The sequence below is a fragment of the Toxorhynchites rutilus genome, chromosome 2 (genome assembly GCF_029784135.1).
Source record: "Toxorhynchites rutilus septentrionalis strain SRP chromosome 2, ASM2978413v1, whole genome shotgun sequence".
NCBI lineage: Eukaryota > Metazoa > Arthropoda > Insecta > Diptera > Culicidae > Toxorhynchites > Toxorhynchites rutilus.
Window position 1 is genome coordinate 259,245,299 of NC_073745.1, and position 18,933 is coordinate 259,264,231.

The following is an 18,933-nucleotide window of genomic DNA, read 5'->3' on the forward strand; positions in this document are numbered from 1 at the left end:
AGATCTTTCATGATCTGAATAACATTAAGTGCTTTTCCGTTTGGCTTAGGCCTGAAGAAAACAACCCACGGACCAGTTCCAGGTGCATCTTCAGGATAGACCTTGACACGTGGAGAGAAGACTACAGGACGAGAAGGAGATGACGAGGATTGAAGGGGATCGGGGACAACAGGATGGGGAGGCGAAATCTGAGCTGTTGTAGGAGCGAGGGGGGTTGGAGAGGAGGTATTTGCAGGTTTTTTAGAGGGGGGCTTGCTAGAGTTAGCAGACTCGTCCCCGGACGAAACATCCTCTGATGTAGGAACGCGTTTAAGTGTCTTCGCTGTTCCTTTATTAGAACTTTTTTCAACCAGAGGGGAGTCATCATCAGAGATCTCCATATCTGGAGATCCTCCCCCTCCTTCTGCCATTCTGTAATTCGTACTTATATTCTAATAATTTGTTTTTAATAATAATAATAATAATTAAAAAAAAAAATAAAAAAAAAAATAAATCTTATATCTTATTTATTTCTATTCACCACAATGCACCCCAGTGCTGATGAACTGGCAACCGCTGCTTGCTTCTCAATCGGAGCGCTTGAGCGCTCGGCACTATCACACACCACTAAGAAGTGATGCTCTCCTTCACACTGCTGTAAGTTAGCAGCGAATCGCGCTGGTATTGTGTGCGTGCAACTGACCACCGATGTCCGACTTCGACTGCGATGGCGACAAATCGGCGATAACTGAAAGCCGGCTGGCCTTGCCAGGCTTTGACGATTCAGCCTTTCTCACCAATTCCGAGTTCACACTGCGTTCCACGATATCTCGAATAATTCGAAAACGCGCGAAAAAAGCACACCCGGGCGACAAAAAAAAAATAATAACAGCCAACGGTAACCGAAAACAATGCTTCAACGGAGACGCTCACAGCACACGACCGGTTACTCGAAGCTTATGCCGAAGAATGAACAAAAACGTTTTATTCACCACGATTTTTTGAGTTGTTTGTTCGCAGTGTAGTTCACCGTGAAATGATTGTACTATTCCACCATCTGTTCATGTTCACGTTCACGGGGACTCTAAACCAGCCCTTAGGAGTCTAGTTTACTCACTGCCATTAATTTTATTTTTGATGTAAAAGATGAAGATTAGAATCAGGATTGTTTCATGAATTCTGACATCGGTTGCATATATACGAGGAATAGTGTCAAAAAATCTGGATAACCTTTAAAAATCAAGCACTTTTTTTATCAGCAAGCAAACAGATTTCGAAATACCACGGTGAAACGATAAATTTTTACTAATGATTTACATCATCATCATATAACAGCATATAATGGTTAGAAGTTTATTTCAGAAAACCTTTTCATCGTCATCGTCTTGTGGGAAAATTATTCAAACCGAAAGTTGATGTACGGCCGACGATGAATAAATGATTCCAATTTATTCCTTCGTTCACTTATTAAAAAGTGAACAAGATGAATTCATCTATTAATTATTTCAACAACGCGAACATTTTTTTCTTCGGTTGAAACCCAATTGCCCAATTATCTAAGCCGACAACTTCATTAAAATTGTGTTCTGAAAGTTCCCTAAATTATTCTTCAACGCTTCCATATGACACCTGGTTATCGACTTCATGGGGATACCACTGTCCGTTTCCACACCTGATGAACAGGATTTGGCCTAGTGCTATATTCTTTAATGTTCCGAGTTGAATGTTTGGTGTTGAGGAACTGAGAACTTTACTAAGAGGCGAGAGAGACGTCTTCATCGATTTAGATCAGAGAAGATAGATGTGAATACATACTCTCATTTGGAAACATAGAACTTATGAATAATTAAACAATTTTTTAAGGACATTGCGAAATATGTAGAGATATACAGATTTTTTGAAATTTCGTGAAAAATAAATAAAAACCATTGTTTGATTTGATTGATTTTGAATTTTTCCACGGCAATTGCGTCAATTCTTTGAATTCAAAATGAAATTGCTGTTATGTATTTTTAAGCGTTATTGGTATATATTTAAAGTATTTTTTTCTTTAACTTCATTCAGTTTTAATAGTCATTTAAGTCAGCCACCTCATAGATTCTCGGTCTGTCAGACCGTTAGCGCAAATATAGGAGAGTTAATGAAAAATTGTTTGTGTCGTGTGAAAAAGTCGCCTGGCATCCCTGAACTAGGGAGAAATGAAAATAAACATAACCTTGTAATAAAGATAAAGAATTGGTTGTCTTGTTTTTTTTGTTACAAAAGGGTAATTTCAACGTTGAATTAACGCAATTGCTGTTGCGATTCGATAGACGTATTATTCCTCGACATTTTACGTTGAAAAGGCGAAGTTTCTCTAGGGAAATTGTGGTCGTCTAAGAAAAAGAAGACTTTCTATTTGTTTTTTTTTGTTTTATTCTGTGAACCGTAGGATTCTCTGATAATAGCTAAATATTTTTAAAAAGTCGACAACATAATAATTGTTTCGAAAACTAGTGGATACAATGGGCTGGTCTGTCGAAAATGCCTATCCGTTTAGAAATGAATCTCTCTGGAAATTATGATTTCCGTTATTGATTTAGCTCAGTGGTTTTCAACCTTTTTTGCTCCATTTTCGAAAATTAATCCCAGTGCTTCGCCCCTATCAGTATTTTGAAAGGAAGCCTGTAGCATATCAGTAAAGTAATGAAAAAATACAAATGGCTTTCAAGTTGAATTCGCAACAAATTTGATTTTATACTTGTATCTGATTTCAAAAAAGGAGTACAAAGTCTGAATGATATCCGTCAAAATCGTAAATCTTGAGAACGTTGCTGAAAAACTCACCTTATGTCATCTTCGATATCCACTCTGTTACGGTGTTTTGTTTCCATCAGCAGCATTGTAGATCCACATAAATACTACGCAAAAGACAACAACACTTGTAACGCTTATTCCGCATATCAGGATAAAAATCGATCATTTGTAGATCGATGAGTTTGTTCTTGATTCGAAACTTTCGTCACTGTCAGTCGGAAGGCGTTTAAAACCATGTCCAAATCTTGTTCTCTGATATAAGATAAAATGTGTTTCGAGTTTAACTTATTGTAAAAAGTCTTAACAAATGCTGTAAAATTTCCTTTTTATTGTCTTCTGTACTGTTTTGTCGTCTGTTCTATCATCATTCACTATCGAAAGTCTTTCAGACATTGTGAAGTTGTTCAATTGAACATTACATTTCAGATTTGGAAATTTTTGCCGAGGATTGCAAGTTTTAGCGTATCCAATAAAGTTTTTATGGCAATTTTTGCTTATCATTGTCATCTTCAAAGCGACGTAAATGTGCAATATTCCCTTGCACAATTCCCCCTTTTATGACCAAAGTCCTCACCGTTTGGAAATCACTGATTTAGCTCATGAAACTATTCCTCAGATCATATTCAGAAACGAGGATTGATGTGGAAATATTCGAGATGGATGCCACATGGGTTAAATCAGAATTGAATGCCGAACCACAATAAACACATCTTTGTGGAATCATCCGGAAACTCGTTGAACTATCCTAAAAAAAATAGCCATAGTTCTCGGGCTTAGCCTTAGGATGTAACTTGTTTCTGTTCTTGCAAAAATATTGAACCAAAGAATAAATCAGACAGGTACTGATCAAATTTTACATCTCTAGGGATAATGCACATTTTTAAAACTATATATGTAAATTTCCACCTGGTTTTTACTGGCAAGAATTTGAAGATAAAAAAATGGGTCGTAGTTCAATAAAGTTCATCCAAAGTATGAAAATTTTATGATTTCCTATTTTGTTTTAAACATGGACGAAACTCTAGATACAATATGTTTCGTCAATCAACAAAGAGTAAGAGCATATTTCTACAAAAAATAGTGTCAATCATGTTCCTGGTGATCGCCAAAAACCAATTATTTTTAACGTAATCGATTGCTATGTTGAATTTAATAAATCGTGTCCAAAGAATGTATCCAGTGAAATGTTATACGATACACTATTAAAAGCCATTAAAACAATAAATGTATCATCAGACAGAGGTAAAATGCGATGTATCAATCCATTAACGGAAGGTTACAACTATTCGAAAAGTTGTTCAACTGGAACGAGATGTGATGACAGAAAGTGTTAATCATCTCATATTACATCGCGTTCGTCATACGCAAATGTGTTAATGTGAATATACATGGGTGTTCAAAACAGAAAATACGGCTTGCTGGACTTCCACCAGAAATATGAGCTCGACATGAACAGATCTTCAAACGTTACCGAATTTCATAGTGCTATATCTGCTCCAATCGGTGTTTGTGCAACTATGCGTGTTGTATTCCCAAACGAAAAGTACTTCGACATATCACAGATTTCTCCAGATGGCGCAAAAAAAACAACAAAAACCGTGAATCCTAAAGTGCTCTACCTCCCTTCCACTCCACGCGTTACCCCTCGAACCGCTGCTGTCGTGCTTCTCTAATAATTGCTTGTTTGCCATCGTTACAGAACTGCCGGTTACTAACTAAATCACCATGGAGGACGGCCATTGCAAGTCCGTCGAAGAAATTGTCTCCTTCTTCCGGGTGGACACGGATAAGGGTCTCTCCACCGATCAGGTTAAGGAATATCAGCGAAAATATGGTCCCAATGGTAAGTAGCTTCCGTTTCCCACACAAAACATTTAAATCCACAAGTTTCCTATGCAAAGTTTAAAGCCTCTCAAAAACAAAGAAAGAAAGAAGTTTCCTATCAGTCGGGCACGAGTGCCTTGGTGGATGAGTCACCCGGCCAAGTCACTCTGACGTGGTACCGACACGGCCACGTATCCGAGTCTGTTCCAATGCGATGCAAACGTATAGATTTACGTCACACGTAATCGGTTCTGTACTTTGCTCAGCTTTTATATTCTAACCCGTTTTCACCACCATGACAGCAGCAGCAGCAGTGTGCTGTTTAACTTTTTTTTCCTACTTATCCACGTTGTTGAGTGTACCTCGTCTTGGAACTACTCTAGTTCGCGATCGTGATCGCGGATAATCAGAATCGACGCTTCGCGTGTGCGAATTAGTGCTAGTTCTAGCAGTAATTCGTCTTGCATTTTTAGGGCTTGTTCTTAAAAGAGTCCCTATTCCATAGGCTCCGATCTATCAACCAGAGAGACTTTGTGCTCTACAGAGACCTAGTTGGCGTCATTTCTATTCGCGACCGAACACTATATAGTGCACTGCCAGCACTCGCTCACTACCTGCCAGCAGTTATTTTAAGACATTTCAACGCGGGAAACACTCCCTCATGCCAAGTACCAACCGTGGAGAAAGAAAAGATCTCTAAGACACTACATATTTGAGTACGGTTGGATGCTTCCCTGTAAGCAGCCGCCGATTCCGTGCGGATGACCAGTTTAGCTGTCCAAAACGCGTTTGAATTTTGTTGTGACTTTTGGCAGGAGCGGAAAATAAACGCTGGGAGCGCGCTGCTGGGCCTTGGGAGTGCTGTCAGTTTTCTGTCACAGGCAGTTCATTAACCAAAGTCACGTACGCGCTCTACTTCCAGCAATGTGAGCTGCACACATCGCGAAAATAGGTTTCATCACCCGGGCGGTGAAAGAAGTTTATATATTGGCCAGTGATTGATTAAACACACCACTAAGACGCGTCATGCGAAACATTAATACGCCACGTTGTAGATCTTTATCGCGTAAACATACCCATTAAAACGTCCAGTCCTCAATCCGCAACCGTAAATCACTGCGAACCCGGGGCAGAGAGTGGCAAGGTGAGCCTAAATCGCTCACATACGGCGCTGCTTTCATGGAACGCACCTGGCAGCATGAATGATTTGAGCGGTTAATCCTTAGCGAAGCGACCTTTCAACGCTTTCTTCACTCGATCGTCAATGCTAGCCTCTCAGCTTACCTGGAAAACCCGAGACTGAGATTTCAGTGCGCATAGATTTCCTTTCCTTCGGCTTTCGAAATAAACATCTCCTTTCTGCTTCATCGTTCATCTTCGTGTTCTTGCACTCCCGCTATTTATTTTCTCAGATTCCTGGAAGGATACGCTCATTTCCAATTCTTTACCCCGCAGTGCAATGTTACTACAGAGCGACAGTTGTGAAATCGACCAAGGCCACAAGATTCCATGTGACACCCCCCGCGCGTTCTTCCTCTCTCACACACGTTCTATTGGCGATTCAACACACCTATTAAAGTCTCGGTCTTATCGGTTGATGGCAATATTTGCTCAGTTGATAAGAATCATTCGACAGCTATTTACTCCCACTGTCTACGCCCCCTTCTGCCTTTCCCAGTTGCTCGTGGAGCTAAAGAAAAGGTAGCTTCTGATAAAGGGCTTACGGCGCTCAGCTATTCAGAGCGTTTTATCAACCACCAACGCTCACGGAACTACTCGCGCGTTTCGATAGCCCCACGGCACCAATTAATTCAATAGCGTAATAATAACGCAATACTTGCTCGCTCGGGCGCGCGTTGTGTAGCTTCGTTCCGTCATTGTTCGGGCAAGTGCCGGATGATGATAGCGAGAAGAAGGTTCAGCTCAGAGAACAGCTGATTCGAGTAAGATGATGAAGAATTAGATCGCGTCGTCCCGTAGCTGGCGGCTGGCTTTAGTCTGCTCTGTGTTCAGTGAGCAAACAGTAAATTCCTGAGCCACCCAACACGGATCCAATCCTCCGCAACGTAACTGCTTCCTTTTCCCGGATGGCATTGTTTCGTGTTTATTTTCTTAGTCTTGTTTTACGACCGGCTGCTGCCATCAGCGGAATGAATGCGAACAATTTACAACCTGAAGCACAATAATGCGATGGCAGTCGGAGGAGATTCTGTTTGCTTGTAAGAAAAATAAAGATTGATTTGGACTGAATTACTTCATTTCTCTTTTAATTACAGATAATTTGCCGAAGATTTTGATTAATTTTCCAATGCTACACGCATAACAGGTGCGAGCTTTGAATGGCTGCTTTTTCACAATAAACACTTGCCAACGGAACATGTGATCATTGAATTGGGTGGAAATCCATTATCAATACGCCTTCCTACGATGGGGAAAATTGATGCCGCACTCTGCTTTGAAGATGCAAGTGTCGCCCGGTGTAATTCACAAAATTGAAAATGGTTTGATCAATTAGCTGTGAAAGCGATATGGTTATGGCTCTTCCAATCCTCTTTCGTAGCCAATAGAAAACCAGACAATTGTAGGCTACAGAAACAATAGCAACCAATTGCAACCACCTCCTGTATCATGATCCGCTAGAATGGTCCAAAGGGGAAACGGCATACGTATATTAAATTAGGGTAAATGAAATTTATTATTTTTCAATAAAAAAATGCAGCCTCAGTTTAAGAGTGATCCATATGCAAAGAGAAAATATTGAGCATTTATACTTCGATAAACCTGAAGACGCAAGCCAGTTGGCTGTAAATGTGGGCAGAATTTATGGTTCTAATACTGCAACAGTCTGTAAACATCCATAAATTGATATATTCTGATTCTGTGTATAATCAGAAAAAGTTGTGAAAATTTTCAATTAAATGTTCTGACAGCATGAAGGTTATATGACCTGAATTACGATATAATTGCTACGTAATTTCATTGTTTTAAATAAACTATATTTTCACATTTTGTACGAATACTTTTGAAAAGTGCATAAGGTCGACGTCTAGATGGCGCCTCTTGCAAAAATCTACTTGACTACCACAAAGCACCATCTTTCAATGGATACGTGTCAAAATTTGACAGCAATCAGACAATTGGTTCGTGAGTTACAGCATTGAGAGTGAAGCAACATTTGTTATTGTGAAAAAATAGGAAAATCGCAAATCAACGAAAACGTTGGCAAAATTGAATGAATTGGGCTTCGAATTGCTACCGCATCCACCGTATTCTCCAGTTCTGGCCCCCAACGACTATTTTCTAGACCTCTAGACCTAAAGAGAATGCTCGCTGGCAAAAAAATTAAGACCGATGATAAAGTGATTACCGAAACTGAGGCCTATTTTGGAAAAAAACCCAAAGAGTACTTTAAAAATGCTATGGAATAGATGCAAGATCACTTTAATCGCTGCATCGCCCTCGAAGGCAATTATGTTGAATAATAAAATTGAATTTTGCAAAAAAATTTTGTTTACTGTGTTATAAACTTTTCAGCCAAACTGATATGACTTGATTGGTGATCAAGAAGTATATGTAAGCTTAATATGGCTTGATACGTACAAAGTTATACGATCGCATGCTAGCAGGTTAGATTGTTTATCCTGGTCGAAGAACTATATTTCAATCAATGTAAATCTTTACCTCAAAAGTTCAGAACATTTCAATGACCTGGTAGTCTTGTGTGTTACCTCACTATCCGGGAAGACAATTATTGTAGTGTGTCAACGAGAAAAAAAGGTGATTGGTCTGAGCCTAGGGGCATGGACGGGATCTTGACATAGGACTGTGAAAGTGTGTAGTAATTGCATTTAAATTGAGTTTTTCATTGTTCAAAATCTGCATTTTTTTCTCTTTTGATACATCAAATGGATGCCCTGGAAACCGTTTCCTGTATGTACTTGTATCCTTTAAACGGGTTAGATGACATAACGTGGTAGAATCCGGTTCCGCATTCTGTTCAAAAATGTACACAAAAATACCATTAAAGCCATTACTATCCTTTTCTTCTGTTTATCCAACCATGCAGAAGAAGACAAAGAGTCATCATGTATCAGTATCACAAGTCTAAATAGTTAAGACCTTTATAAATGAGTCAAACCAATCTTTGACTACAAAAGTATATTATAGATAAAAATAGCATTATCTTCTTCGTTACAACGTTGTCCGGAACATTGTTTGTAATAACTTTATAGCCCTGTAAGATCGCGACTACTCAAGCTATCATAATCTGATATGCGTGGGTATACCCTTTCGATCTACTAAATCAGCAGCCATTTAAATTCATTTGTTGCATTTTCACATAACCTAACAACAAACTCAATATGATGACATCCTGGACCACAATTACACAAATTGTTAGTAGTGAGACCTACACGATAAAAACATGAATTGAGTCCAATCGGACAACATACAATATAATATAAAAATAATGCCTATTATCGGTAAATGGAGAATAATTCATTTTAAGCATCATCTCACATTACTAAAAAATTGCTTAAATAATAAATCTTTACGTTTTTCGTAGAGTGACCACCCTATACAGAAATCAAAGACATAGTCCTATGTCAAAACAAAAATCTGGATGTGTAAAAATTTGCCAATGTTCAATGTTAGTCATAACTCTCCGAAAAATGGGGCATCCAGAAGCTACTGCAGGGTGACTATGGCAGGTTATGGAAAAACCATCCATTAGCATTTAAAGGTGAAATTTAAGTTTCGGATGGTGATATTAGTATGATTTCGACCATGCCTCTTAACGGCTAAAAGCTTCTCTGGGGCATTCAGAACATTGTATAGAGCGACCGTAGTATATTTTGATTTATGAAAATCCCAACCCCAATCCACAGAATGAAAGCTTCATTTCATTTGTGCATGAGGGGTTCTTTAATCTCTGGCTAGCATAGAATTTCCAATTGATTCGATTGGGTGTTCAACCTGATTGGTATTTTTTTTGTATGAAAAACACTTTTATGTGAATAAGAACATGAAATAATACATTATTCAAAGTATTGGATATCGCTAGACACTGCTTTTCCCATCTTACTGGAAAATTACCGATTCCGACGCGAGAGAAGCTTTTATCTTTTGAAGCCAAGAATGAATTCAGTCAAATTTTGATATCCTGTTCTGAAGTAAAGCGTATTCCACTCAAAGCGTTCTTCATCGATTTAATCAAGTGGTGGTTTGAAGGGGCAAGGCCTGGGTTGTGAGGTGGACGAACCAGAATTTCGTATCCGCTATTTTGCAATTTTTTTAAAACTCGGACAGCAACATGGCGCCGAGCGTTGTCATGATGGTATGATATCGACTCGTGTCCGGTCACATGATCTGGACGTTTTTCGGCAGTAGCTTGCTTCAAACGGAACAATTGTTACCCGTAGAAGTCTCCATTGATTTAGGTTTTAGCATAACACTCTTTTGATCCCACCAAATACGAAGTATTACTTTGGCATCGTGTGGTTATTCGTCTTCGGGGTTGATCTTGGTTGGTTGGGCTTTACATACGATCTTTTGCGTTTTGGATTGTCACAGTGAATCCATCACACGTTCCCGGCAATGATTCGATGCGTAAAAGACTTCGTTTTGTGCCGTTCAACCAACATTTCAGATATGCAAAATCGCCGTTCAACATTTTTTGCTCTCAATTCGTATGGAACATAATCTCCTTGTTTTGTGTCCTGCGACTTTGAATCGTTCAGAAATAGTTTTTTTTTTGAGGGTCTCTGTTTACGTTTAACACGAATCCTAATCGAATAAAGTCTTTAATTATTCGTCTTCAAAACTTCTCGGTTAACCTTTGCCTTCAACACTAAATTTACTACTTCAAATCGTCCAAACCATTCCATACAAAATCTATTCGATGGTGCGGAGTCACCATAAACATCCACAAGCGTTTGGTGCGCTTCAGCTGCATTTATCTTCCAATGTAAACCGAAAATCAAAACATCCCGCAAATAATGCTTATTTGCAACGAAACTCGTCATTTTCAACGCAGTAAAACTTGAACTTGTTATGCAAAACTCTAAAACTCCAACTAAGTTTGAGATTACATTATGTCCCATGAAAAAATGTGAAAATGTTTCCTCAAGGTACAAAAACATTTTCCTTGTTTCTTACAATTGATTTTTTTTTATTTATTCATTGAATTGAATTATTGAATGGTCAAGGGGATTCAAATCTGGACTGTTTGGAGGTCAAGGGTCTTTCGGCTAAAATAACATGTTCTCCTTAAGCCACGTTTGGGTCCTTCTAGAGGTATGGTGCTTCATCTTGTTGGAAAACAATATTCTCGTGTTCATCGAAGTTTTCGTGACGGAAGCACTTGATTCATCAAAATTCCATATAGACTTCAGTGCTCACTTCTACACCTGTTTTTTTTTTATGAAAACAAGAGGCATCTTCATTCTATTCGACGAAACCGCTCCGAGTATCATGAATCCAGAGGGATGCTTGTTGGTGAACTTGAATTTAACATTCTCCGGAACAACCGCTGTCTATAAGGGTACGCTCGAGAATTGGATACCAGATCAATTGAAAAAAGATTCTCATCTCATATATTCCGCTGTCAAATGGTGTTTCATCCTAGTCCTGGACGATGCTTTTAAGTCATCTTTGGTGTCGATCGCTTCTCTTTCTCCTTGACCAATTTCACCACTTCTGTAGTGTGTGCGTAACTCCGGTCGTGCACTGCCCGGTTTCTGTGGACATGGCTCTACAAAAGAACGTTCTACGTAGTAAACGGTAGCTAGACGGTATCGTACAATCACCGCAATTTGCGATTGTGGCCATTTTTGCATTGCCGGATTCGTCGATACCCGAGGATTCTCAGCTTAGATTCTTCAGTTTAAACATGGTTCTTGGATGATTCTTTGGAAACAGTGAACCTTCCAATAAACTCATTCCGTGTTAATTTTTTGACTCGAATTGACAGTCGCGTGCTATCATGGTAAGTGAACTCAAGGACTGCTGAATGGTGTTTGTCTTGTTTTTAGCATAAAATTTCATAATTTTTCTGACGAGTTGATCGCTCACAAATGATTTCTGCGTCAACAAAATGCTTCACTTAGCCTTCTGGCCACTTCCCAGTCCTGTCGATTGAACGCGCTTCTACGACATTTTCAAATACCTTGGTACAATGGCACATATGATTTCACTCAAACTTTTAGGCGTTTCGGAAATAATTCTATTTTCATTTGCAGTAATCAGTCGATCCAAATAAACCTTTCCATTTTTTTCATTAAAGCATTTCATCAATTTCATTTCAAGTTCATGTGGAACTCAGCTATTAGCTTTTCAAATCATTCCCATGTGAATGCTTTGCAACATTTGATCGATCGACATTTTGTGTTAGTGCCAAATTAGATTTTGTTTGAATACATTTAGTACAAATTAAAAAATGTGAATTTTGAGCCTTATTTCTCATGTTCTTCCTATTTTGTCTCCGTGGGTACCACCATTCGGTTGCCTGTTGTCTTGATTGCTTGTCGTACTCAATAACCCAGGTTTTTTGGTTTGATGAATTTTGGGCTTTCTTTAGTTTTGAAAATAAACAAGGCAAACCTTCTAAAAACTGATATCAAGTCGCCTTTCATCAGGAAGATGATGAGGGTCATATTGCTGGAAGTAGAACTCAAGGCGACTGTCCATAAGCACAACCATTGAGTAGACAATTTCAATTGTGATGAGCTGTACATCTTGTGAATTCTCTCGAAACACAGATAAGTAATCAATAATTTCGAGCGTTGATACTTTCCATCATAACTCTACAAAATAATGTTATAAATCACATTACCCTGTGCAGGCAGGCAGCCTTTGTTGTCGCTTCCAAGTTGGCACAAAATTTCCCAGGCGCACAAAACAAAAAGGCTCAAAGAAGAGGAAGCCCTTTGGGTATCACTTGACATTGTCTCTCGAATCGACAACTCTTGCCAGCAAAGCCAGCCACCATCCATCCACCACCCACCCACGTCTACATAGGAGCGCGCCTGCCTGGTGCTGGTATGGAAATCAGTGTGTTTCTGGCGACGTGTTGTAACTCTGTATGTTCACGGTTGGATTCTTCGTCCGGAGGCAACAACGCGCGTCTTATGTGTGGCTTCCTTGCTGCATGTGAGCGAGAGTCGATCCTTTCGGCAGTTCTTCACACAGTCCTCAAACCATGTCCTATTTTCCCTTCTTCTCTCGGTGGCACACTTAGCTACTACGGTGTTGTAAGGCTCTTTGATTGCGAATCTGAATAAGGGGGGAGCTATTACTATCAAGTATTGCCATGTTTACGCAAACACACATTCGCGCCCGGACTTGTGTGATTCAGTGTTCTTGGCTGCTTTCATCGCACTACTTGACTAAAGATAGACGCGTGTAAATCTCCGCTTTGGATATCGAACATCTGGGAGAAACATCAGTTGTGCGCAATGTGCGCGCGGAAATCTCATTAACGGCCGACAACAACAATGTGTGGTGGAGTAATCGCTTGCTCGCGCGCACACAGCTCCGACAACAACCGATGCATGTGCTATTTATTATTTTAGTGGAAAATATTTTCTCTCCACCCACCCGGACCGGACAATCGATTCCCGGAATCTGGAGCGGGAAATGCTCCGCGAGTGATCCGCGTATAATGTTCCTTTCTCGCCAGGGAGGGGACCCCCCGGCTCGTAAGTCGGAGCCAATTGACGGGGAGTGACGGCCAGTGAAGAGTTCATAAAAGAAATTTTATTGTACGCTTCAAATAAAATCAAACTCTCTGGGAAGCTGCTAGTTGCAGAGCAGTTGCAGGTGGTGCAAGACGGGTTATTTTGGATGGTTTCTTGGGATGTCTGTTTTGTGATGAATGCTCGCAACTGAAGAGGGCAGAGGGAATGCAGAGAGCAAGCTTATTAGATTCGTGTCGGAATTTGGTGGATTTGTCAGAATTCCTCCAGAGCAGAATTGGAACACGTTTACTTAAAACGTCAACGGATTCGGGTATTCCTAGGGATGGATCCATACAAATTTTAATTGGGCGGATTGAAAAGATTGGAAAAGAGTAATTGCGTTGAATGGTATCTTCACATAAGTGTCTTAAATCATTCAATTCAAATATAAACATCTATTTGTCCTTCAAAAATTCACATTTCTCAAGCAAACGTCTATAATATTATATTCTGTTTAAAAAACTTAAAATTGACTTTGAACTTCACAACTGTAAAATAGTTGGTCAAAGAAATGTCGTCTGATCAAAGATCCAGGGAAGTTAATAGAATTTATTCAATTTATAGATTCCATTTTGAAAAGTAGCATCAGATGAATTGAAGCGGTTTGTTTATTTTCTCCCGTAATTTGCATTCTCAAACTTTCTATCGCAATATATTTTTTCGTTTAATTTAATATTTCGTTTAATTTTCTCTGAAATCATGTTTTTTCCTTTCATGATGTACATTCTGATAAAATAGTCACGGGAATTGATCAAACAAACACGAAATGATTCTAATTCTTTAAAAAAAATATATTCTTTAAGGTAGGTCATTACAAAATAACTCACTTATGGCAACGAAATCCAAATCAAAGTAGTTTCCTGAATTCGACTTCAATTCTTGAAACGATTCCTCGTTTCTTTGCTTGATTAAAAACGAGTGCTCAAAATTCACATTTTTTCCAATCACTGTTCGTTATGGCGGGTTTACACTAGGGAGATCTATAGCTATAGATGGATTTATTCACCTGAAAATAGGTGTAAACGGGTGAGAATAAATATGATACACTTATTCGAGGTATATATAACTTGAATAAATTCAGCATATGTAAACGCTTGTGAATTTCTCACTGGTGAGAAATCACTAAAGTTGGATGCAGTTCTACTTCAGGTGAATAAATTCACCGCAAATATGAATATATTCATTATAGAAGTTCACGCTAGTGTAAACGATTGATGCGATTTCTATAAATCTCATCATATTTCTTCACATGAATATATCCCTAGTCTAAACCCACCCTTAGACGCGCTACTCTTTCGTTTTATTCTTGCCGATGACAATATCTGTGCTAGTGGCCAAGGTTACCACGACATCGAACACGTTGTTTGCTTGTGCGAGGTGTATTTTGTTGCCAGATCGAATTTAGAGAACTCTCTTTGGGCCAGAGGAAGGCAGCCCAATGTGCCGGTGAGAGATGTGTTGGCTCGGTTAGACCTTGATTACATGTCCGAAATATATGTCTTCCTAAAAGTTTTCAATCTTCGTGTGTGATTGTCCTTATATCGTTACATTCTCCTTTTCCTTTCCTTCGTGAGAAATCAAATCCCTTCTTACTAACAATAGAATAACCCTTCTAAACTCGAGCAAACCGCGAGTAATCGGTTCACTACTTCATTAACATTAGAATTAATGAAAGATGTTTATATATACTAGTAACAATACAGATAGGAGTTTGGCTCCTTTAAACTTATGTAACTGAGCCTGTAAAAATAAACGATTAATAAAAAAAATAACACTTTTTTAAAATTCGATGGTTCTATACCAGCTGGAATACGGTAGTTGTTGAGTAACATTTGTTGAGTTCCAGAAATTTGTTCGTGATTGTTGGCTTTTGACGTAGGACCATGTCTTTGAATTCAATATAGAGGGCTGAGATCGAAATTCTTTCCGATTTGAGAGAAAAAAATATCTGTTTTCCTCCACAGGGAAAAATAGTTGAGAATATGAGAGATACGCTCACTTTGATTCTCGCGAGAAACTCAATGCCGATTTAATTTTTTTTTTGAGAGTTATGATTAGCCGAAAAATGGTTTCGTTTTAAGTGACTTCTTGATGCCGATAATTGTTTTCCACTTCTTCAGTACAGCCGAAAACATGCGGTAACATTGGATTTAATCGTGAAGTGAACATAAGATGGGTTAATATTTGTACAATTCAGACGCTGTCTAAACAGGCTAAAGTTGGTAAAGTTAGCTTTGATTCTTCGCTCCATATTTTCAGTACAAAATGAGAGACGGAACAGCATTCTCGTTGAACTTCAGAGAAAGAGATTTTCTCTCATCTCTTTCTCTTTGAAAAAGAATTTTCGGTGAAAAGGAAGAGACCAAAATTTAAAAGATTTCAAACGCATATTACGCAAAATCGTTATAATAATAACGAATTATTTTCCCATTAGATTGGAAAATTGTGCATCAATTTAGGAATGATTTTCGAATCATTAAAAAAGCGAATGTGAGGGAACCATCTTTTTTATAAAGTGCTAAGAAATTATCTCGAATTACGAAATGCTCGTTTGGAAACATAATTGTAATCTGGAATCTACAAATTCTGTAGAATATGAATCGAAATTAAAGAATCAGAGATAAAAAGAAATAAATAAATCTTGAATTTTGTTTTGAATTTGAATTCCTGACCCAAATTTCAGAAATAAATTCTGAATATTGATTCCTTAGTCGGGTATCTCAATATGGAGTTCGTTTGTAGAATCTGGCATTCAAATTCAAAAATGGGGAATCACAATGTGGATGTGGAGTTTTGATTCTTGAGTTTGGATCTTGAATATGCAATTGAAATCACAAACAGAAGTTGGAATCAAAAACCTGAAAGCCCGAAATTTGAAATTAAGAATCATAAATCAGTATTTAATCCTCCGATCTTGAATTTGGTAATTGGGGTTTGAGTTTAGAATTGGAATTTGAATCTGAGTTCAAATCTGCACCGCGAAATTTGTGTCAAAAATCGGTAATCTGAATCTCGGAAGTTTCTGTTGAAATTTACTGAAATTTGTGTATAAATTCGAAACCTAAATAATGACATTAAAACCGGAAACTTCGAAGAGTGTTTGTGCAACGAAATTCTGAATTTATAATATGGACTCTGAATTCCGAGTGCGGAATTTGGAATCTTAAACCTAGAATCAAACCCCGAGTTCCAGATGTGAGTTTGAAGTTGGAATTCTACATCTCGAATTTTAACAAGAAACTAAAAGACAAGTTTTGAATCAAAATTTGCTGAAATCTGGAATCTGAATTCAAGACTAATTTGAAAATATAGTAGAACCTAGATTATCCGCGGAAGTAATTCTATTAACTTTTCCTAAATTTTCCATTGAATGGTAGGATCTTGCGCTTTTCTTTTGGTAATAACTTTCACATTATCTGAACATTGGTGTACACGAACTCACAGATGGATATTTTAATGCTTTCTGTATCAATGCAACATAGTTTTCATGCTAAAACATCTTTTTTCGTGTTTACACCTCATTTTTAACCCTTCATTGCGTTATCCGCGATTTTCGTTATACGCGGTGAACTAGCTCGACTATTCCGCGGATAACCGAGGTTCTACTGTAGTATCTAAATCTGCAATTTGTATCGTGGATTCTGAAATTCAAATCTCTGAAATCTCAAATATGGATTCAAATTTATATCCGGAATTGTTGTTTGAATCTAGAATACTTAATGAGATATGGAATCTCATGTCGAAATAAAGGATTTGGAAGCTAATTTGGAATATGAAACGACCTAAACCGTAATCAAAACAATCAATGTTCATAACAAGGACTGGGATTGTACTCTTCAAAAGTGGTCAAAGAGGGATCGCATGCAACTTAACACAACACTATGAAATAAGCAGTAATGACTACTAAGTTCAATTTTTTCTTCGGAGCCCTCCGTCATTCAAACACATTTCGTCGTCAAAAATCGAAAAATGCATTTATTCAAAAAATTCAATTACAGGCTTTCAAAGTACTTCCCTTTCGATAAAATACACGAGTCCCAGCGAGTTTTCTACTTTTGAATGGTCTGATAGAAGAAGCTTTCTCCAAGCTTCTTGAAAACCGTTAGATCTCATGGGAAATTGAACACTTTGACGATGATAGTGAATAAAGCCCATTCGAACGGTTTCAACTGTCAATGAAACTTCTACTTTTCAATTTGAAAGGAAACGACTACAGAAATGACCGAAACTTTAGAATCGATGTTCCAGTATGTGTAGAGAATATACCAATAAAAATGAATCTATCGAAGTTGTCTGTGGTTGAAGTAAAACGAAGGAGAAAACTCTTTATTTCTCAGTTTCGAAAATAGCAAGTCCTGAATCCAACCATCTCACTTGCAGAGCCTCTAGCCGTGGAAAAGGCCAATCTGATAATCAATGAAGGGTCCTGTGAATGGATTCAAGAGCTTTTGCTGTTCAAAATTACGAACACAATAAACTCTTGAACAATAGATTGTACGACACTAGATCCACAACAAGTTTCTGGCGTTCGAAAGTAATCTCACCCTTTGAAGTCGCATGCGTCGAATGACGGCCCCAACCGACGCAAGGGGGGCGATCGTCACTATTCGCGCTTTGATTTTGCTCAAGTGCCAAAAATAAATATTTGTTTTCTCCGGGTGTAACGCTGCGCGGGGGAAGACGATGGAGAGATCCCAGACTCGTCCCACGGCGCGGCGTAATAGCAGCACCATCTAACCACTGCCACTGACAAAGAATGCCAAATTCTTACAATTGGCGATGGTTGTTATCCCTGAACAAGCAACACAACACGGGTCGTGATCTAGCTATTTTCAGCTTTATTCCACCCGGCAGGTTGCCAAATCCACAACTATCAAAATGTAAACAAACAACCCCCGGGGGTTTGATTCGCAGCGCAAAAATCTAAAATCTACTTCGCATCGCATCGCGTTGTCTCCGTTGTGGATCGTTGAGAATGTCCTACAACTCGAGCGTAGAAAAAGTGCTGCTCTTTCCCAGGGATTATGAAAAATTTATGACCGCCAGCCGTGGAGACTGAGGTGAGAAGTGTGATGTTGGCATCAAAAATGTGCTGTCAGACTGAAGTCTCGCGGATTTTACGGATGATCGACGTCAACCTATCACACACAAACAGATTGGAAAAGTTCTAATCGAACGTAAAATGAATAATAATTAGTTCCAAAAATGGTGCACCGTGAGCGGTGCGCGTAATTCTCATGATCATCATCTGTTACTGCGTTGTGAACAAAGCAGAACGCGGATTAACGTCATCATGTGCCTCCCCGATCGAAGCGCGGAAAGCGCGAACTCGCGATTGATTGCGTCTACTTCAAGTTCGCCTCATTCCGAATGCAAGACATCCGCCTGGATCGCGAGGTGCCGATGATTGTAGCCAGATTGCTGCTGCACGGATAGTTTGATTTTTAAATTGTACCAGCTATTGAGTCTACCTCAGATTACAGTTTCTCAATGCGATGATAGCACCTAGCCAAGTTGATAATTGAGCATACGGCACAAATCAGCTGACGTCAAAGTTGACCCACAATTACCAACGTGGCCGCTGCCTCTGTCAATGAAA

At 38.8% G+C, this 18,933-nt stretch overlaps 1 protein-coding gene across 7 annotated transcripts in view; it reads left to right on the plus strand.

Moving 5' to 3' along the window:
- The window catches only part of LOC129771464 (calcium-transporting ATPase sarcoplasmic/endoplasmic reticulum type), a 75,382-nt gene that overhangs the window by 26,531 nt on the left and 29,918 nt on the right, over nucleotides 1-18,933 (plus strand). For all 7 annotated transcript variants that reach the window (XR_008742383.1, XM_055775125.1, XM_055775128.1 and 4 more), the window contains exon 2: nucleotides 4,475-4,618. Coding sequence is in view for 6 of the 7 variants with exons in the window: in XM_055775125.1 (XP_055631100.1) it covers nucleotides 4,501-4,618 (118 nt within the window). In the remaining variant the exon portion in view is untranslated. The remainder of the gene's footprint in view (nucleotides 1-4,474; nucleotides 4,619-18,933) is intronic.